This window comes from Cololabis saira, chromosome 1, assembly GCF_033807715.1.
Source record: "Cololabis saira isolate AMF1-May2022 chromosome 1, fColSai1.1, whole genome shotgun sequence".
Lineage (NCBI taxonomy): Eukaryota > Metazoa > Chordata > Actinopteri > Beloniformes > Belonidae > Cololabis > Cololabis saira.
In genome coordinates this window covers 1,865,545-1,881,260 of record NC_084587.1, presented here as the reverse complement: position 1 = coordinate 1,881,260, position 15,716 = coordinate 1,865,545, and the positions used below count along the sequence as shown (strand labels likewise).

General features: G+C 40.8%; 1 protein-coding gene across 3 annotated transcripts in view; it reads left to right on the top strand.

Moving 5' to 3' along the window:
• ttbk1a (tau tubulin kinase 1a) overlaps positions 1–15,716 on the top strand; it is a 115,278-nt gene that overhangs the window by 22,214 nt on the left and 77,348 nt on the right. For all 3 annotated transcript variants that reach the window (XM_061725762.1, XM_061725672.1, XM_061725586.1), the window contains one exon: positions 7,095–7,242. In XM_061725762.1, coding sequence (XP_061581746.1) covers positions 7,095–7,242 — 148 coding nt within the window. The remainder of the gene's footprint in view (positions 1–7,094; positions 7,243–15,716) is intronic.

The following is a 15,716-nucleotide window of genomic DNA, read 5'->3' as shown; positions in this document are numbered from 1 at the left end:
TTTTTCGTTTCACCCATCGAATCAGGATCCGGTCACCTGGTTTCAGCAATTCCTTCGTAGGAGAGAGAGGAGAAAGCGGCAGCTTACAAGAACTTTGAACATCTGTTCAGCAAACAATTCACTCATCCACATCGAGAGTGGATTTCTTTGGCTTTCTTTTGCCACCGTTCCCCTTCCCATAGAGGGAGCTGGAACGGGCAACCATGCACTACCCAAAGAGTGTGACAAAACTTTTTAAAGTAGGTATTGAAATACTCTTATTTGGTGTACTATACCCTGCCTCCCTCCTGTTCGAGACACGGGACTTCCCATGGCTCAATTTAGCCACCAGGGGGAACAGGTTTTCTGGAAGTACTGGTTTGCTTCGCACTGCATAAAGGCCTTCTGAAGTTACAGTAGCACCTTCATTTAGCCAAGTGTCTTTTTCCTGGAAGGGTCAGGGCTGCCAGAGTCATGACTTCTCCCCAGATAAGTGGTTCTCCCACTTCTTGACCTTTGCCTCCTGGCAAGTCGGGAGTCTGACTTAATGATTCTCTACGGTCAGTTATCTCTATGTCCCTCAGATCCCCCCGCCGTAAAATTAGATTAGATCTAATCATGGGTGGTGTCATCGGACTTAGTTTTGAGTCCTTGACCTTTATTGGTGAAAATTGCACGCGCGAGGGCCCGTTCATCGCTGCTTGCAGCTTTAATTTTTATAATGGCAGTGTTTTAGTTAGAACTGTAGGTGAACCTACATTTGATTTTTGTACAGAACAAGACTGTCGCAGAGTTATTTACTCAGATTTACCGCCCTCCCCTCCGTTTAATAGCTGTTTAATAAACCTGATTGTTGAAGGTTGTGGACGGCCTTGAAAGTTTGGAGCAGCGTTTTGAAGTCAATACGAAGTTTGACAGGAAGGATTTGTTGGAGAACATGAATGATGTGATTGATAGATGGAGTTATGGAGACGATACGAGCGTCTGAGTTTGTGTCGCTGCCAAAACCTCGACCACCGCTGTGGAAGTTTGAGAGACGGAGTTGGAGAACAGACCTGAAAACCTCTTACAGATAGACAGAGAACTAGACCGTCCTACACAAGTACACAACAACTACTACTAAGATAGTACGCATTAGGGATAAACCGTCACATACATAAAACTTGCGGCTACAATAAAGACGGGACTTGATTCTGAATAGAAACAATAAACAGCACAAGCTAGAAAGTTGGTAAAAGATTCAGTGACATACATATATATTTAATGAGAGAAGAACTTTAAACGTTAAAACACATCACATTTAATTATAGTAAAAGGAAGTTTCAGCTCGTTGTGTGTTGGTGTAGAGCAGTAAAACACAGGATTACCGGCTGAAAAGATGTGAAGGTTTACATTAGAAATAGTTTTATAAAGACGATTCATCCTGAATTTGAACAGAGGGAGCCCCACAACTGAACCCTGGGGAACTCCTGGGGAGTTATACATTCAAAGTGAAACCATGAAAATGAAAGAGACTCACATGCAGGGAGTGAAAAGAATACTCAAAATGTCTCAAATGTATATTGTTTTTAAGTGTTTGCAAATAAAATGGCCAAAAATACACTGTATTCCAGAAAAACAGATGAGCTGACTCAGATCTGAGATGCTGAGTCATGCCAGTTAAAAGCTTAACACGTCTAAAGCTCAGTTTTTCTGAAGGAAGACGTTACATAACGCAGCTCCTGTCTCAGTAAATCAGGTTGCGGCATTGCAGCTTTGTGGCGTTGCAGCGGTGCAGCTTTGTAGCTTTGCGGCTTTGCAGCTTTGCAGCTTTGCAGCGGTCGATTCTCACGTCACCGATCGTCTCTGAGCTGCTGAGCTTCGACACATCAGCTGAAAACTGAAGGAGGGCGGGATGAAATGACAGGAAAGATGGTAGACAGAGCAAGACTGAAGAAAAAGAGGGATTTTCTGTTATATTATAGTTTTTTTTCCCTTATTTTAAATAATTAAAAAGTTAAGAAGGTAATGTAAAGTATTGAATTGAAATTTTTATTTCGAACATGAAACATTAGTGAAAACAAAACAAAAATCAATAATAAATGTAAATAAGAAAAAAAAAGACAAATATAAATAAAAACATCAATCCATCATAATTAACAAGCTCGAAAAGGAGTAGGAAGAAGTAAAAACTTTAAATCCTACCTCCTACACTCTATTTCATTATAATCCAAATTAATTTCTATACAAAAAACAAAACATATCTATATATGTGGCAGGGTGGAGGAGCAGCCACTCAGGTGATTGGGCACAGGTGTGCCCCATCAACCTCTCCACCCTGCCGGGCTTCATAAGGCGTGGCTGCACAGCAGCAAGGGGTCTCTGCTGAAGGTGTTGGTGCACGTGTGTCTGCAGTGAGAGTGAATAAACGAGTTCCTGCACAAAACCCTGTGTCCTCTGTCCTGTCGGTCGACCCCTGTAGCACTAGCCCTGCTACAACCTATAACAAGCACACACTTACATATATACACATACACATGAACTGTTTGGATAGGACATACATATATACACAGGTACATATATATATTTTTGCGGTCTCCACACAAATAGATCACACACACACACATATATATATATATTTGCATCAGCCACCAAACTAGACAGGCACAGACTGCAACGGACCATCAGGTCTGCAGAGAGGATAGTTGGGACTAACCTCCCATCTATCGACGACCTGTACCGGTCCAGGACCAGGAAACGGGCAGGTCGAATCTCTGCAGACCCCTCACACCCGGGACACTGCCTGTTCCAACTCCTCCCCTCTGGACGGCGCTACAGAGCACTGTACGCCAAAACCTCCAGACACAAAGACAGTTTCTTCCCGCAAGCGGTTGCTCTGATGAACTCCCACAAATAATAAGTCTCAGAGTAACCAAACACGTGCAATAAAAAATCATCCAGCACCCTCTTTAATAATCATGTCTGCCTCACTCTGCTGCACCTCTGCACCTCTCACTTTTGTACTTCCTTTTGTATAATTTTTTGTATTTTTTGTATAATTTGTCTGTTAAATTGTATATAGGTTATACTTATACTTATTCTTATTTTTATTCAGAACTATCCTTCTTTTATCACTACCTCAAACTGCTGCACCTTAAAATGTTAAAATGTTAAATGTTTATACTGTAGATAGTAATACCACATTTGTTTATTGTTTATTTGTTTATTGTTATTTTTTTACTACCAAAGAGCGAAATAACCGAATCAAATTCCTTGTTGGACAATGTTCGAACCTGGCCAATAAAGCTGATTCTGATTCTGATTCTGATTCTGATATATATATATATGTATATATATATATATATATATATATATATATATATATATATATATATATATATATATATATATATATATATATATATATATATATATATATTACTCCATTTGTTATGCAGAACCTTTTCATTGTAGATTGATATTGCTGAATCTTGAAATGTAATGTTTCCCTTAAATCATCCCCTCCCTCTCTTTCATGAAACAGTTTCTGTAATTGATTTGGTAATGTTGAAGAATATTATCAAATCCAGTTCAGAAGTCCGCTGTGGTGTAGTGAGTTTTAGTCTGTGGTGTAGAGAGTTTTAGTCTGTGGTGTAGAGAGTTTTAGTCCGTGGTGTAGTGAGTTTTAGTCTGTGGTGTAGAGAGTTTTAGTCCGCTGTGGTGTAGTGAGTTTTAGTCCGCTGTGGTGTAGAGAGTTTTAGTCTGTGGTGTAGTGAGTTTTAGTCCGCTGTGGTGTAGAGAGTTTTAGTCCGCTGTGGTGTAGAGAGTTTTAGTCTGTGGTGTAGTGAGTTTTAGTCCGCTGTGGTGTAGAGTTTTAGTCCGCTGTGGTGTAGAGAGTTTTAGTCTGTGGTGTAGTGAGTTTTAGTCCGCTGTGGTGTAGAGAGTTTTAGTCTGTGGTGTAGAGAGTTTTAGTCCGCTGTGGTGTAGAGAGTTTTAGTCTGTGGTGTAGAGAGTTTTAGTCCGCTGTGGTGTAGAGAGTTTTAGTCCGCTGTGGTGTAGAGAGTTTTAGTCCGCTGTGGTGTAGAGTTTTAGTCCGCTGTGGTGTAGAGAGTTTTAGTCCGCTGTGGTGTAGAGAGTTTTAGTCCGCTGTGGTGTAGAGAGTTTTAGTCTGTGGTGTAGAGAGTTTTAGTCTGTGGTGTAGTGAGTTTTAGTCTGTACTGTAGAGAGTTTTAGTCTGTGGTGTAGAGAGTTTTAGTCTGTGGTGTAGAGAGTTTTAGTCTGTGGTGTAGAGAGTTTTATTCTGTGGTGTAGAGAGTTTTAGTCTGTGGTGTAGAGAGTTTTAGTCTGTGGTGTAGAGAGTTTTATTCCGCTGTGGTGTAGAGAGTTTTAGTCTGTGGTGTAGAGAGTTTTAGTCCGCTGTGGTGTAGTGAGTTTTAGTCTGTGGTGTAGAGAGTTTTAGTCTGCTGTGGTGTAGAGAGTTTTAGTCTGTGGTGTAGAGAGTTTTAGTCTGTGGTGTAGAGTTTTAGTCTGTGGTGTAGTGAGTTTTAATCCGCTGTGGTGTAGAGAGTTTTAGTCTGTGGTGTAGAGAGTTTTAGTCTGTGGTGTAGAGAGTTTTAATCCGCTGTGGTGTAGTGAGTTTTAATCCGCTGTGGTGTAGAGAGTTTTAGTCTGTGGTGTAGAGAGTTTTAGTCTGTGGTGTAGAGAGTTTTAGTCTGTGGTGTAGAAAGTTTTAATCCGCTGTGGTGTAGTGAGTTTTAATCCGCTGTGGTGTAGAGAGTTTTAGTCTGTGGTGTAGAAAGTTTTAATCCGCTGTGGTGTAGAAAGTTTTAATCCGCTGTGGTGTAGAGAGTTTTAGTCCGCTGTGGTGTAGAGAGTTTTAGTCTGCTGTGGTGTAGTGAGTTTTATTCCGCTGTGGTGTAGAGAGTTTTAGTCTGTGGTGTAGAGAGTTTTAGTCTGTGGTGTAGAGAGTTTTAGTCTGTGGTGTAGAGAGTTTTAGTCTGTGGTGTAGAGAGTTTTAGTCTGTGGTGTAGAGAGTTTTAGTCCGCTGTGGTGTAGAGAGTTTTAGTCTGTGGTGTAGAGAGTTTTAGTCTGTGGTGTAGAGAGTTTTAGTCTGTGGTGTAGAGAGTTTTAGTCTGTGGTGTAGAGAGTTTTAGTCCGCTGTGGTGTAGAGAGTTTTAGTCCGCTGTGGTGTAGAGAGTTTTAGTCCGCTGTGGTGTAGAGAATTTTAGTCTGCTGTGGTGTAGAGAGTTTTAGTCTGTGGTGTAGAGAGTTTTAGTCCGCTGTGGTGTAGAGAGTTTTAGTCTGTGGTGTAGAGAGTTTTAGTCTGTGGTGTAGAAAGTTTTAATCCGCTGTGGTGTAGAAAGTTTTAATCCGCTGTGGTGTAGAGAGTTTTAGTCCGCTGTGGTGTAGAGAGTTTTAGTCCGCTGTGGTGTGGAGAATTTTAGTCTGCTGTGGTGTAGAGAGTTTTAGTCTGTGGTGTAGAGAGTTTTAGTCTGTGGTGTAGAGAGTTTTAGTCTGTGGTGTAGAGAGTTTTAGTCTGTGGTGTAGAGAGTTTTAGTCTGTGGTGTAGAGAGTTTTAGTCCGCTGTGGTGTAGAAAGTTTTAATCCGCTGTGGTGTAGAGAGTTTTAGTCCGCTGTGGTGTAGAGAGTTTTAGTCTGTGGTGTAGAGAGTTTTAGTCTGTGGTGTAGAGAGTTTTAGTCTGTGGTGGAGAGAGTTTTAGTCTGTGGTGTAGAGAGTTTTAGTCTGGGGTGGAGAGAGTTTTAGTCTGTGGGCGAGAGAGTTATAGTCCGCTGTGGTGTAGAGAGTTTTAGTCCGCTGTGGTGTAGTGAGTTTTAGTCTGTGGTGTAGAGAGTTTTAGTCCGCTGTGGTGTAGAGAGTTTTAGTCTGTGGTGTAGAGAGTTTTAGTCTGTGGTGTAGAGAGCTTTAGTCTGTGGTGTAGAGAGTTTTAGTCTGTGGTGTAGAGAGTTTTAGTCTGTGGTGTAGAGTTTTAGTCCGCTGTGGTGTAGAGAGTTTTAGTCTGTGGTGTAGTGAGTTTTAGTCTGTGGTGTAGAGAGTTTTAGTCTGTGGTGTAGAGAGTTTTAGTCTGTGGTGTAGAGAGTTTTAGTCTGTGGTGTAGAGAGTTTTAGTCTGTGGTGAAGAGAGTTTTAGTCCGCTGTGGTGTAGAGAGTTTTAGTCTGTGGTGTAGAGAGTTTTAGTCCACTGTGGTGTAGAGAGTTTTAGTCTGTGGTGTAGAGAGTTTTAGTCTGTGGTGTAGAGAGTTTTAGTCTGTGGTGTAGAGAGTTTTAGTCTGTGGTGTAGAGAGTTTTAGTCTGTGGTGTAGAGAGTTTTAGTCTGTGGTGTAGATAGTTTTAGTCTGTTGTGTAGAGAGTTTTAGTCTGTGGTGTAGAGAGTTTTAGTCCGCTGTGGTGTAGAGAGTTTTAGTCTGTGGTGTAGAGAGTTTTAGTCCGCTGTGGTGTAGAGAGTTTTAGTCTGTGGTGTAGAGAGTTTTAGTCTGTGGTGTAGTGAGTTTTAGTCCGCTGTGGTGTAGAGAGTTTTAGTCTGTGGTGTAGAGAGTTTTAGTCTGTGGTGTAGAGAGTTTTAGTCTGTGGTGTAGTGAGTTTTATTCAGTAGCCGGCGGTGAGCAGACCTACAGAGCGTGTCTGGGTTGGTGTGCTGACCCAGAGTGGTTGGAATCATGACTCTTTATACAGTAAGTTCAAAGTACAAAAGGCAGGAATAAACAAGCCAAGTGAGAGACAAAAACAATTTAAAGTCAGATGTGATCTGTGGCCAAATGCCGTTATGGGGCATTTGGCATGACTGTCACTAAGTTGTAAACTACCCCATAGGGAGTTCTCGTGATTCAAGTCTGTGGCCAAATGAGTTGGTATTAACATATGAGTCAGTCAGGAACTTCATCATGTGGAGTTGGTATTAACATATCAGTCAGTCAGGAACTTCGTCATATGGCATTCCCGTGGTTCAAGTGTTTGTTGAAGCTAGTTCCAAGGTGTCGGCCCTGCAGGGGTAGGAAGCTGGAGTTTCATGTCAGCCACAGTGTCACAATGCCTCATCAGTAACAAATTGTTCCAGGCTTTGTATAGAAATGGTGCTGTTTGTAATCCTGTCTGAATAAAACCTGAACTGTGTGTCCCAGCTGAAGAAGATCGGCGGCGGCGGGTTCGGGGAGATCTACGAGGCCCTGGACCTGCTGACGCGGGAGAACGTGGCCCTGAAGGTGGAGTCGGCCCAGCAGCCCAAGCAGGTGCTGAAGATGGAGGTGGCGGTGCTGAAGAAGCTGCAGGGTGAGAGACATTCACACGTTCATCCACGCGTTCATCCACTCCTTCATCCACGCTGTCCATCACTCAGACGTCGGGTGTAAAGACACCTCTAGGTGGCAGCCCTGCCCGCCGGACCAGACCGTAGTCCTGGCTCTGGTTGGTCAGAGTTTACAACATATTTATTTTTCCACATTTTCTCCCCATCTCTTTCTTTTTCCACGATACATTGAGTTTTCTTTTCCACGTCTATGTAGGAAAGTATTCCATTCTGCTCCCGTCGTTACGGAACCAAAATGCGATTTACATAGTTTGTCCTCCGATGTGTGAAACCACGCCCACAACTCACTCCGCCGGCCGGAGCTTCCACCATTTTTCCGTAGCGGTGTATCGTGTCATTCAGGCAGCCAATCAGCACAGAGCCTCATTATCATAGCCCCGCCCACTCAGAATCCTGCATAGATAATGAGGTTAGAGAATGGGAAGATAAAGACATGGATCAGAGGCTGAATTTCTAATTTACAGTATTTAGCAAAAACAATCAAAAGCTTGTTTTTAAGACATTCAAGGCCTGTTTAAAATAGGGATTAGATCCATAATAGGTCCCCTTTAAGGATCTTTGTTAGAACATTTCGTCTCGTTTTGGTCAACGAAAATGAAGACACATTTTAGCAGAGTTTTTATTTTGTAATCTACATTTTAGTCTGGTTTTTATTGGGATCAGAGGACAGGCCCAGCGTAAGGCAATAAAAGAACTTGCCAAGGCGGCAGAACGGAGCGGTCACTGGCTGTGGCTGAAACGGAGGGATCAACATGGGCTGCTAGATGACCACGGGGGGCCACCATGTGACACACCCAGGTCTGATCAGTCTGTGGTGGGCGACCTTGGCAGAGGGTGTATTGTGTTAAGAGGCCGAAACACCTGATGAAGACAAGGCACACGACTGATGACGTGTAGATTTGGTGGCTCCCGCGATCCTGCCCAAACTCCTCCCCATCGACATGTGCGCTAGGAGTTATCGTGCTGATATATTTAGGGATGGGTCAAAGACGTATAAGGCCTCATTTGGGGCGACCGTAATTTATCTCAAAATTAATAGATTTCCATAACAAAATGTATATTTTAATAAGTATCAGTAATTAAATTAACTTTTCAAGAAAGATAGACACATGTTTCCTTTCATTTTTTAAAAAACATTTTTTTTTTTTTCCTCATTTTTTTTATCCCGTTTTTTTTCCCATTTTTACCACCCCGTGCTCCTACCTAAGTGACAGTCCTGGGCATTGCCATCCTCTACCAACCAGAAAAAACCATTAAAAACCATTTTTAAATACATTCTATCCATAATGGCAGTGTCACCCTCTTACTTACTCTAAAATTCATAAAACTGATTTAAAATGTGTACAAGGTGTATCCACTTATGCATGCTATACCAATAATTTATATTTGAACCAAAACTGATAGACATTCAATTTTGAATTTGATACAGAATTGCCATTTGTTGGTTACCCCACATGACAGGTGGTCACCCCACATGATGCTTTCAAGTTTAATCAAATAACACAGGCTAACAGTTAGCTATATGATCTAAGCTAGCTACTTCTCACCACATATCACTAACAAATTTACCTTCAAAATATAGATTTGCAAATAAAACAAATTATTTACAGTTTTAGGGTGGTCACCCCACATGATATCAAAATGTGACGTATACACTGCAGCAGTTAGAAAGAGGATTTATTTGTAAAGGAGAGAGAGACTACTGACCTGCAGGTTGTCTCTCTGGGACCCTCATAGAGTAACTGGCTGATGCAACATCCTCTTTGAGATGATTGTCAATATAAAAGTCCCTCAATTGTATTTTTTTCATGGTCACCCCAGATGATAATTCAGACAATGAACATATTCGGACAAGATTAGTTTGTGTATTATGATTGAAATGTGTGTAAAAATGTTCCATAACTTTGTCAATAAGTCTAAAACAAGTTTGAAAGTATGCCCAATAGGGCAAGCATTATTTTAAAATTGTTTTAATGTGATTTAAAACCAGTTGTCCAAACAGAAGTCAAGGCCGGACGGTCACCCCACATGATGTTTTCACACTTCAGATGGCAGAAAATGACCAATAACCAACATGTTTAAATAAAATAAGAGTGGGCACATGTAGAAGGAACGTATTAGACATACATGTTATATTTTTTATTCATTTTTATGTTTATTATTAGGTAAAAAGTTCCATCGGACAGAAAAAGTAAGCGTCACGTCTTTGACCCGGATATTAACAGCTAGTCCTATTAAGATTCCTCTACGATATTGCATTATATATTTAATTACCGTTATCGTCACATGACCAGCAGTTTCTACCGGGCTAATTTTAGTAAAAGGAAGTTTCAGCTTGTCGTGTGTCGCTTTAGAGCATAAAAACGCAGGATTACCGGCTGAAAAGATGTGAACGTTTACATTAGGAACAGTTTTATAACGACGATTCATCCTGAATTTAAACAGAGGAAGCCCCAGAACTGAACCCTGGGGAACTCCTGGGGAGTTATACATCCTATGTGCTTGGAACAGAAACCTCTCGGTGTAATCTTAAGAGGCCAATGGCAACGGTTACCTGATGTTTTTTAATTCGGAATTAATTATTCCGAATTAAATAATTTTCCTTTTCCTTCCAGTTTACATGGAAATAGTAATTCCGAATTGAGATTTACATGGAAAACACGTTTGATCTTTCTCCAATTCCGGACCGGAAGTTAAACTACCGGAAGAAAAACTAACTTAGCCGCTACAACTTTGAAAAGATCACAATTGGAATGAGTGTTTCTATGATCGCGGAATTATTCTATTCAGATTTAAAATCGGAATAAACCAGCCTCTTACTTCGGAATTAAGTTTAATTCGGAACGGCCATTTTCATTCAGAATTATGTGTTATTTTTAATCATTTTAAATCTGATTTAATTTTAATTCTGATTTACAGGACTGTCTCAGAAAATTAGAATATTGTGATAAAGTTCTTTATTTTCTGTAATACAATTAAAAAAAAAAGTCATACATTCTGGATTCATTACAAATCAACTGAAATATTGCAAGCCTTTTATTATTTTAATATTGCTGATTATGGCTTACAGTTTAGATTAAGATTCCCAGAATATTCTAATTTTTTGAGATATGATATTTGAGTTTTCTTAAACTGTAAGCCATGATCAGCAATATTAAAATAATAAAAGGCTTGCAATATTTCAGTTGATTTGTAATGAATCCAGGATGTATGACATTTTTGTTTTTGTAATTGCATTACAGAAAATCACAATATTCTAATTTTCTGAGACAGTCCTGTATGTTTAATTCGGAATGGCCATTTTAATTCGGAATGATGTGTTATTTTTAATCACTTTAAATTGGATTTAATTTTAATTCTGAATTAAAGAGGAATTAAACTTCCCATGTAAACGCACTCATATCTGAGTGGAAAAAAACCCAAAACAAAACAGAAAACAAGAGCCACTTTAATAAACTGAAACAAGGAAATGACTGAAAAACAGAATATTTCAAAAGGAAACCCTGTAAATCAAATGTTTCTCGTGACCTCCAGGATTGGGAGGTTGCAGGAAACATCTCCGTTAGGATTTCTGCAGGATGTCGAGGCCCAACAGAGACGTACCAGAGTCATCGTTAAACCAAAAACAAATTAAGCTGAAACTGCTTTCATGTCCCGTTACGTTGGAAACGCTGAGTCATTAACGCTGAGTCATTGATTGATCAGCAGAAACTTCCTCCCGAGGTGTTAAAACTCCTCCAGGCATTAATCAGCACTCAGGCACACAGAGAACTGGAATTAGAATAGAAATCTTTATTTCGTTGGTTGAGAGATACCGGCTAGAGATAGTCGGGCTCACCTCCACACATAGCTTGGGCTCTGGAACCAGCTCCTTGAAGGGGGCTGGACCCTCCACTACTCTGGAACCAGCTCCTTGAAGGGGGCTGGACCACCCAGGGCTCTGGAACCAGCTCCTTGAAAGGGGCTGGACCCTCCACTACTCTGGAGTTGCCCAGGGTGAGAGGCGGCGGGCTGGTGTGGGCTTGGTTATAGCCCCCCAGCTCAGCCGCCATGTGTTGGAGTTCACCCCGGTGAACGAGAGGGTCGCTTCCCTGCGCCTCGGGTCCCTCACTGTTGTTTGTGCCTACGGGCCGAACAGCAGTGGGGAGTACCCGGTAGGGCTGAACGATATGGACAAAATTTCATATCTCGATATTCATGCCAGATATCTCGATATCGATACGATACGATATGACTTCGGTTCGGTGAAAACCAAGCATTTTTCAGAAAAATAAAAACATCAGAAATCAAAAGAGTGCAGTTTTATTGATTAGAACTCACTGCCAGTCATCAACATTAACATAAAGTCACTCAATAATAAATAATAATCAAAATATTTTACTGTAGCTCCGCTTTAACGATAAATAACCAATGCAGTTAGAGTTAGAGTTCAGTACATGTTATTGATTATTGATTGGACGCTGCAGCTGAACGGACTGTCACAACATCACTGCAGTTTCATGATGGAGTGAGGACAGATTACAGATTAAACTCATGTTTCACTCCCAGGTTTCATATTTGATTTATTTTCTGTTTCAACAATTAAATATCTAAAAATGTTAACTTTCAATCTGATCAACAAAAGAACCAGAAACAACTTTCTTCATTTATTACTGCGCATGTGCAATCCCCCCATTTGTCCAATCCTTGTTTTTCAGTAAACGAATAGGAAATAGAGAAAAGAGTTTTCCACTCGCTGTTTTAATTCCCAATTTCGATTTTCAAACACATCAATTAATTTTTTATTATCAAAACAAAAGATGGGGAACGGATTATTTTGGTTTATTTCTCTATTTTTATTTTGTAATTTCAAAACTAAAAAGGGATGGCCGCGAAATACACGTCGCAATTTTCACCAAACACGACTTGCACAACACCTCGCTCTGGTCGATATCATCCTTTCTAAATCCAAAATACCTCCAAATAATGGAGGATGATTTATGTTTTGGCACAAAATTAGATTCTGCACTGCCACCGGCCGCATTATCCTCCGCACTCGTCTCTTTTCTTCCGTTTGGATTTCTCCGCTCTTCTCCGCTCTCCTGTGCGTGTGGCTGTGTGCGGCTCACGTCTCCCTCCCTCCCTCCCTCCTATGTTTGTCATTGGTTGGCTTCAGTTGTCGATCAACAGCAAGCATGAAATAAGCTTTGTGGTTGGCTGGCCGTAGTGGTGCGTTCAAGGGCAATCTTAAAAGTAATGTTTATGGAGACTGCTCGAGCTGTACAAGCAGGGCGAGCCGAAATATATCGTTTATATCGTTGCTTTTCCGTTATTAATGTCTTGAATGTTCATATCTCGATATAGATACGATAACGGTATATCGTTCAGCCCTAGTACCCGGCCTTCTTGGGGTCCCTGGGAGGAGTACTGGATGGTGCTCCAACTGGGGACTCCATTGTTCTACTGGGGGACTTCAACGCTCACGTGGGCAATGACAGTGATACTTGGGGAGGCGTGATTGGGAGGAACGGCCTCCCCGATCTGAACCCGAGTGGTGTTTTGTTGTTGGACTTCTGTGCGAGTCACAGTTTGTCCATCACGAACACCATGTTCAAGCATAAGGGTGTCCATCAGTGCACGTGGCACCAGGACACCCTAGGCCAGAGGTCAATGATCGACTTTGTTGTCGTTTCATCTGACCTTCGGCCGCATGTCTTGGACACTCGGGTGAAGAGAGGGGCTGAGCTGTCAACTGATCACCACCTGGTGGTGAGTTGGATGCGCTGGCGGAGGAGGAGGTTGGACAGACCGGGCAGACCCAAACGGATTGTGTGGGTCTGTTGGGAACGTCTGGCCGAGCCCTCTGTCAGGGACATCTTCAACTCCCACCTCCGGGAAAGCTTCTCTCGGATCCCGGGGGAGGCGGGGGACATCGAGTCCGAGTGGACCATGTTCTCTGCCTCCATTGTCGACGCGGCGGCTCGAAGCTGTGGACGCAAGGTCTCCGGTGCCTGTCAAAAATCTCAAAATCATCGGGCCGCTCGGTGGCGCAGTGGGTTCAGCAGCGGCTCATATACTGAGGCTACAGTCCTCCTCCTGCAGCGGTCGCAGGTTCGAATCCCGGCTTGCGCACCTTTGCTGCATGTCATCCCCGATCTCTCTCTCTACCCCTTTCATATCTGCAGCTTGAATAAAGGGCCACTAGAGCCCAAAAAAATCTTTAAAAAAAAAAAAAAAATCTCAAAATCATAACACAAATTATAATTTTTTTTTTTTTAATAATCGATATAAACGATATTGTCTCATACCATATCGTGTTTGAAAATATATCGATATATATTAAAATCTCGATATATCGCCCAGCCCTAACGTACATTATGATGAATCCCCACACAAGAAGGAGAAGGAGAGAGAAGAGAACGGAGTAGAAAACCACTGAGAGCCACGTTGGTCATTTATCTGCTGGTTCAGCAGATAAATGAACGTTGTGTAACAGAACGACATCACAAGTTAATGAGGCGTTGGCGTCACGGCGGCGCCTGATTGGCTGCTGGGGAGAAGGCCGGAGCAGCTGACTGGCTAACGCTCCAGCGGATTCACCGTCCCTGAATTATTTACAGCTCTCTCTCTGCCCCGTCCCATGATGCACCTGGGGAAACGGCTCTCTCTCTACCGTCCCATGATGCACCTGGGGAAACGGCTCTCTCTCTGCCGTCCCATGATGCACCTGGGGAAACGGCTCTCTCTCTGCCGTCCCATGATGCACCTGGGGAAACAGCTCTCTCTCTGCCGTCCCATGATGCACCTGGGGAAACGGCAGAGCTGTCCATCCTTCCACCTAATGAGGAGCAAAACCAGTATTTTTTAGTGTGTCTGAAACATTAGTACGTACCCAATAGTATGTACTATCCATACTCATTCTGGAGAAATGTATCAGTATGGATTGATGGACACTAGCTGAGCAGAAACTTCCCACAATGCAATGCAGCGGTGTTTGGTTGCTAAGGGCTGCACAGATACTAATAATAGAATAAAAATAATAATAATAATAGAATAAAAATAATAGGTGGTAAATAATAGAGTAATATAATAATAGAATAAACTAAAAACTAGAAATGTTATTACGAACATGAAACAGTAGTGAAAACAAAACAAAACAATAATAATTAATAATAAATAAATGTGAATAAGAAAATAAAAAGACAAAATATAAATAAAAACATGCATCATAATTAACAAGCTCGAAAAGGAGCAGGAAGAAGTAAAAACGTATTAAATCCTAACCCCTAAACTCTATTTCATTATAATCAAAATTATCAAAATATCAAAATTAATTTAATTTCTATACAAAAAACTAAAATATTTATATATACATATATACACACACACTTGCACTTTTTGGATATGACATACATATATACATATCCATATAAAACACTATAACTATAAGGTGTATTATCAAAAACATTCTAGAATGTGAAACGTCAATTTTATAATTTGTCGTATTTTTTTTTGTCTTTATGCATTGTTTGTTTTTCACGGATTAATGATAATGTTTCAGATTTAATTTGATCACCAAATAAAAGGTTATAATCTTCGGCTTCAGCTGCACGTTTTTGGCAAAAGCAATGTTTATTTTACTTTTTCATTTTTTGTTTTGTAAAAATGGCTCGTACAAGACTGAAATAAAGACCATTCATTCATTCATTCATTCATTCATACATACAGTACTGGAGTTGAGGGGGGATGAGGGGGGACGGCATCCCCCCTGAAATAAAAACGGTCCAAATCATCCCCCCTGAAATAAAAACGGTCCAAAACATCCCCCCTGTAAAACTGCCATCCCCCCTTTCCATCCCTTATGTCATTTCATCAATGAATGTGGTTTTACTGCTATTTCAACATTTAGAGTCATCACCAGAAAAATAACTTATTTGACCATTTTTACCTGTTTCAAGTAGATTTTCACTTGAAATAAGTAGAAAAATCTGCCACTGGGACAAGATTTATCTTCTTATTACAAGCAAAAAAAAATCTTGTTCCACTGGCAGATTTTTCTACTTATTTCAAGTGAAAATCTACTTGAAACAGGTGAAAATTGTTGTTTTTTCCAGTGATGATTCTTGTTTTAAGTGTAATGAGATTTTTTTACTAAAATGAGACATTTTAACTAGAAATAAGACAAATATTCATGTTAAGATTGTGAGTTTTTGCAGTGATCCATGTTACTTATCCTGTGAAGGACAGAGTCATATTGATAAGTTCAGAAAAGTGTTTTTTATTGTTGTGTTTTGATGTATTTGATGTAAGCCCAGTGGATATTTAAAGCTTACAGAAGGCTGCATTTAACTGCTGCTATGTCATTCCTGCAGTATTTCTGCAGCTGTTTTGGTCACTGCTATTATTTGTAATATATTATATTATTTATAATCAGCACAAATTATCTGTCCCCATATGA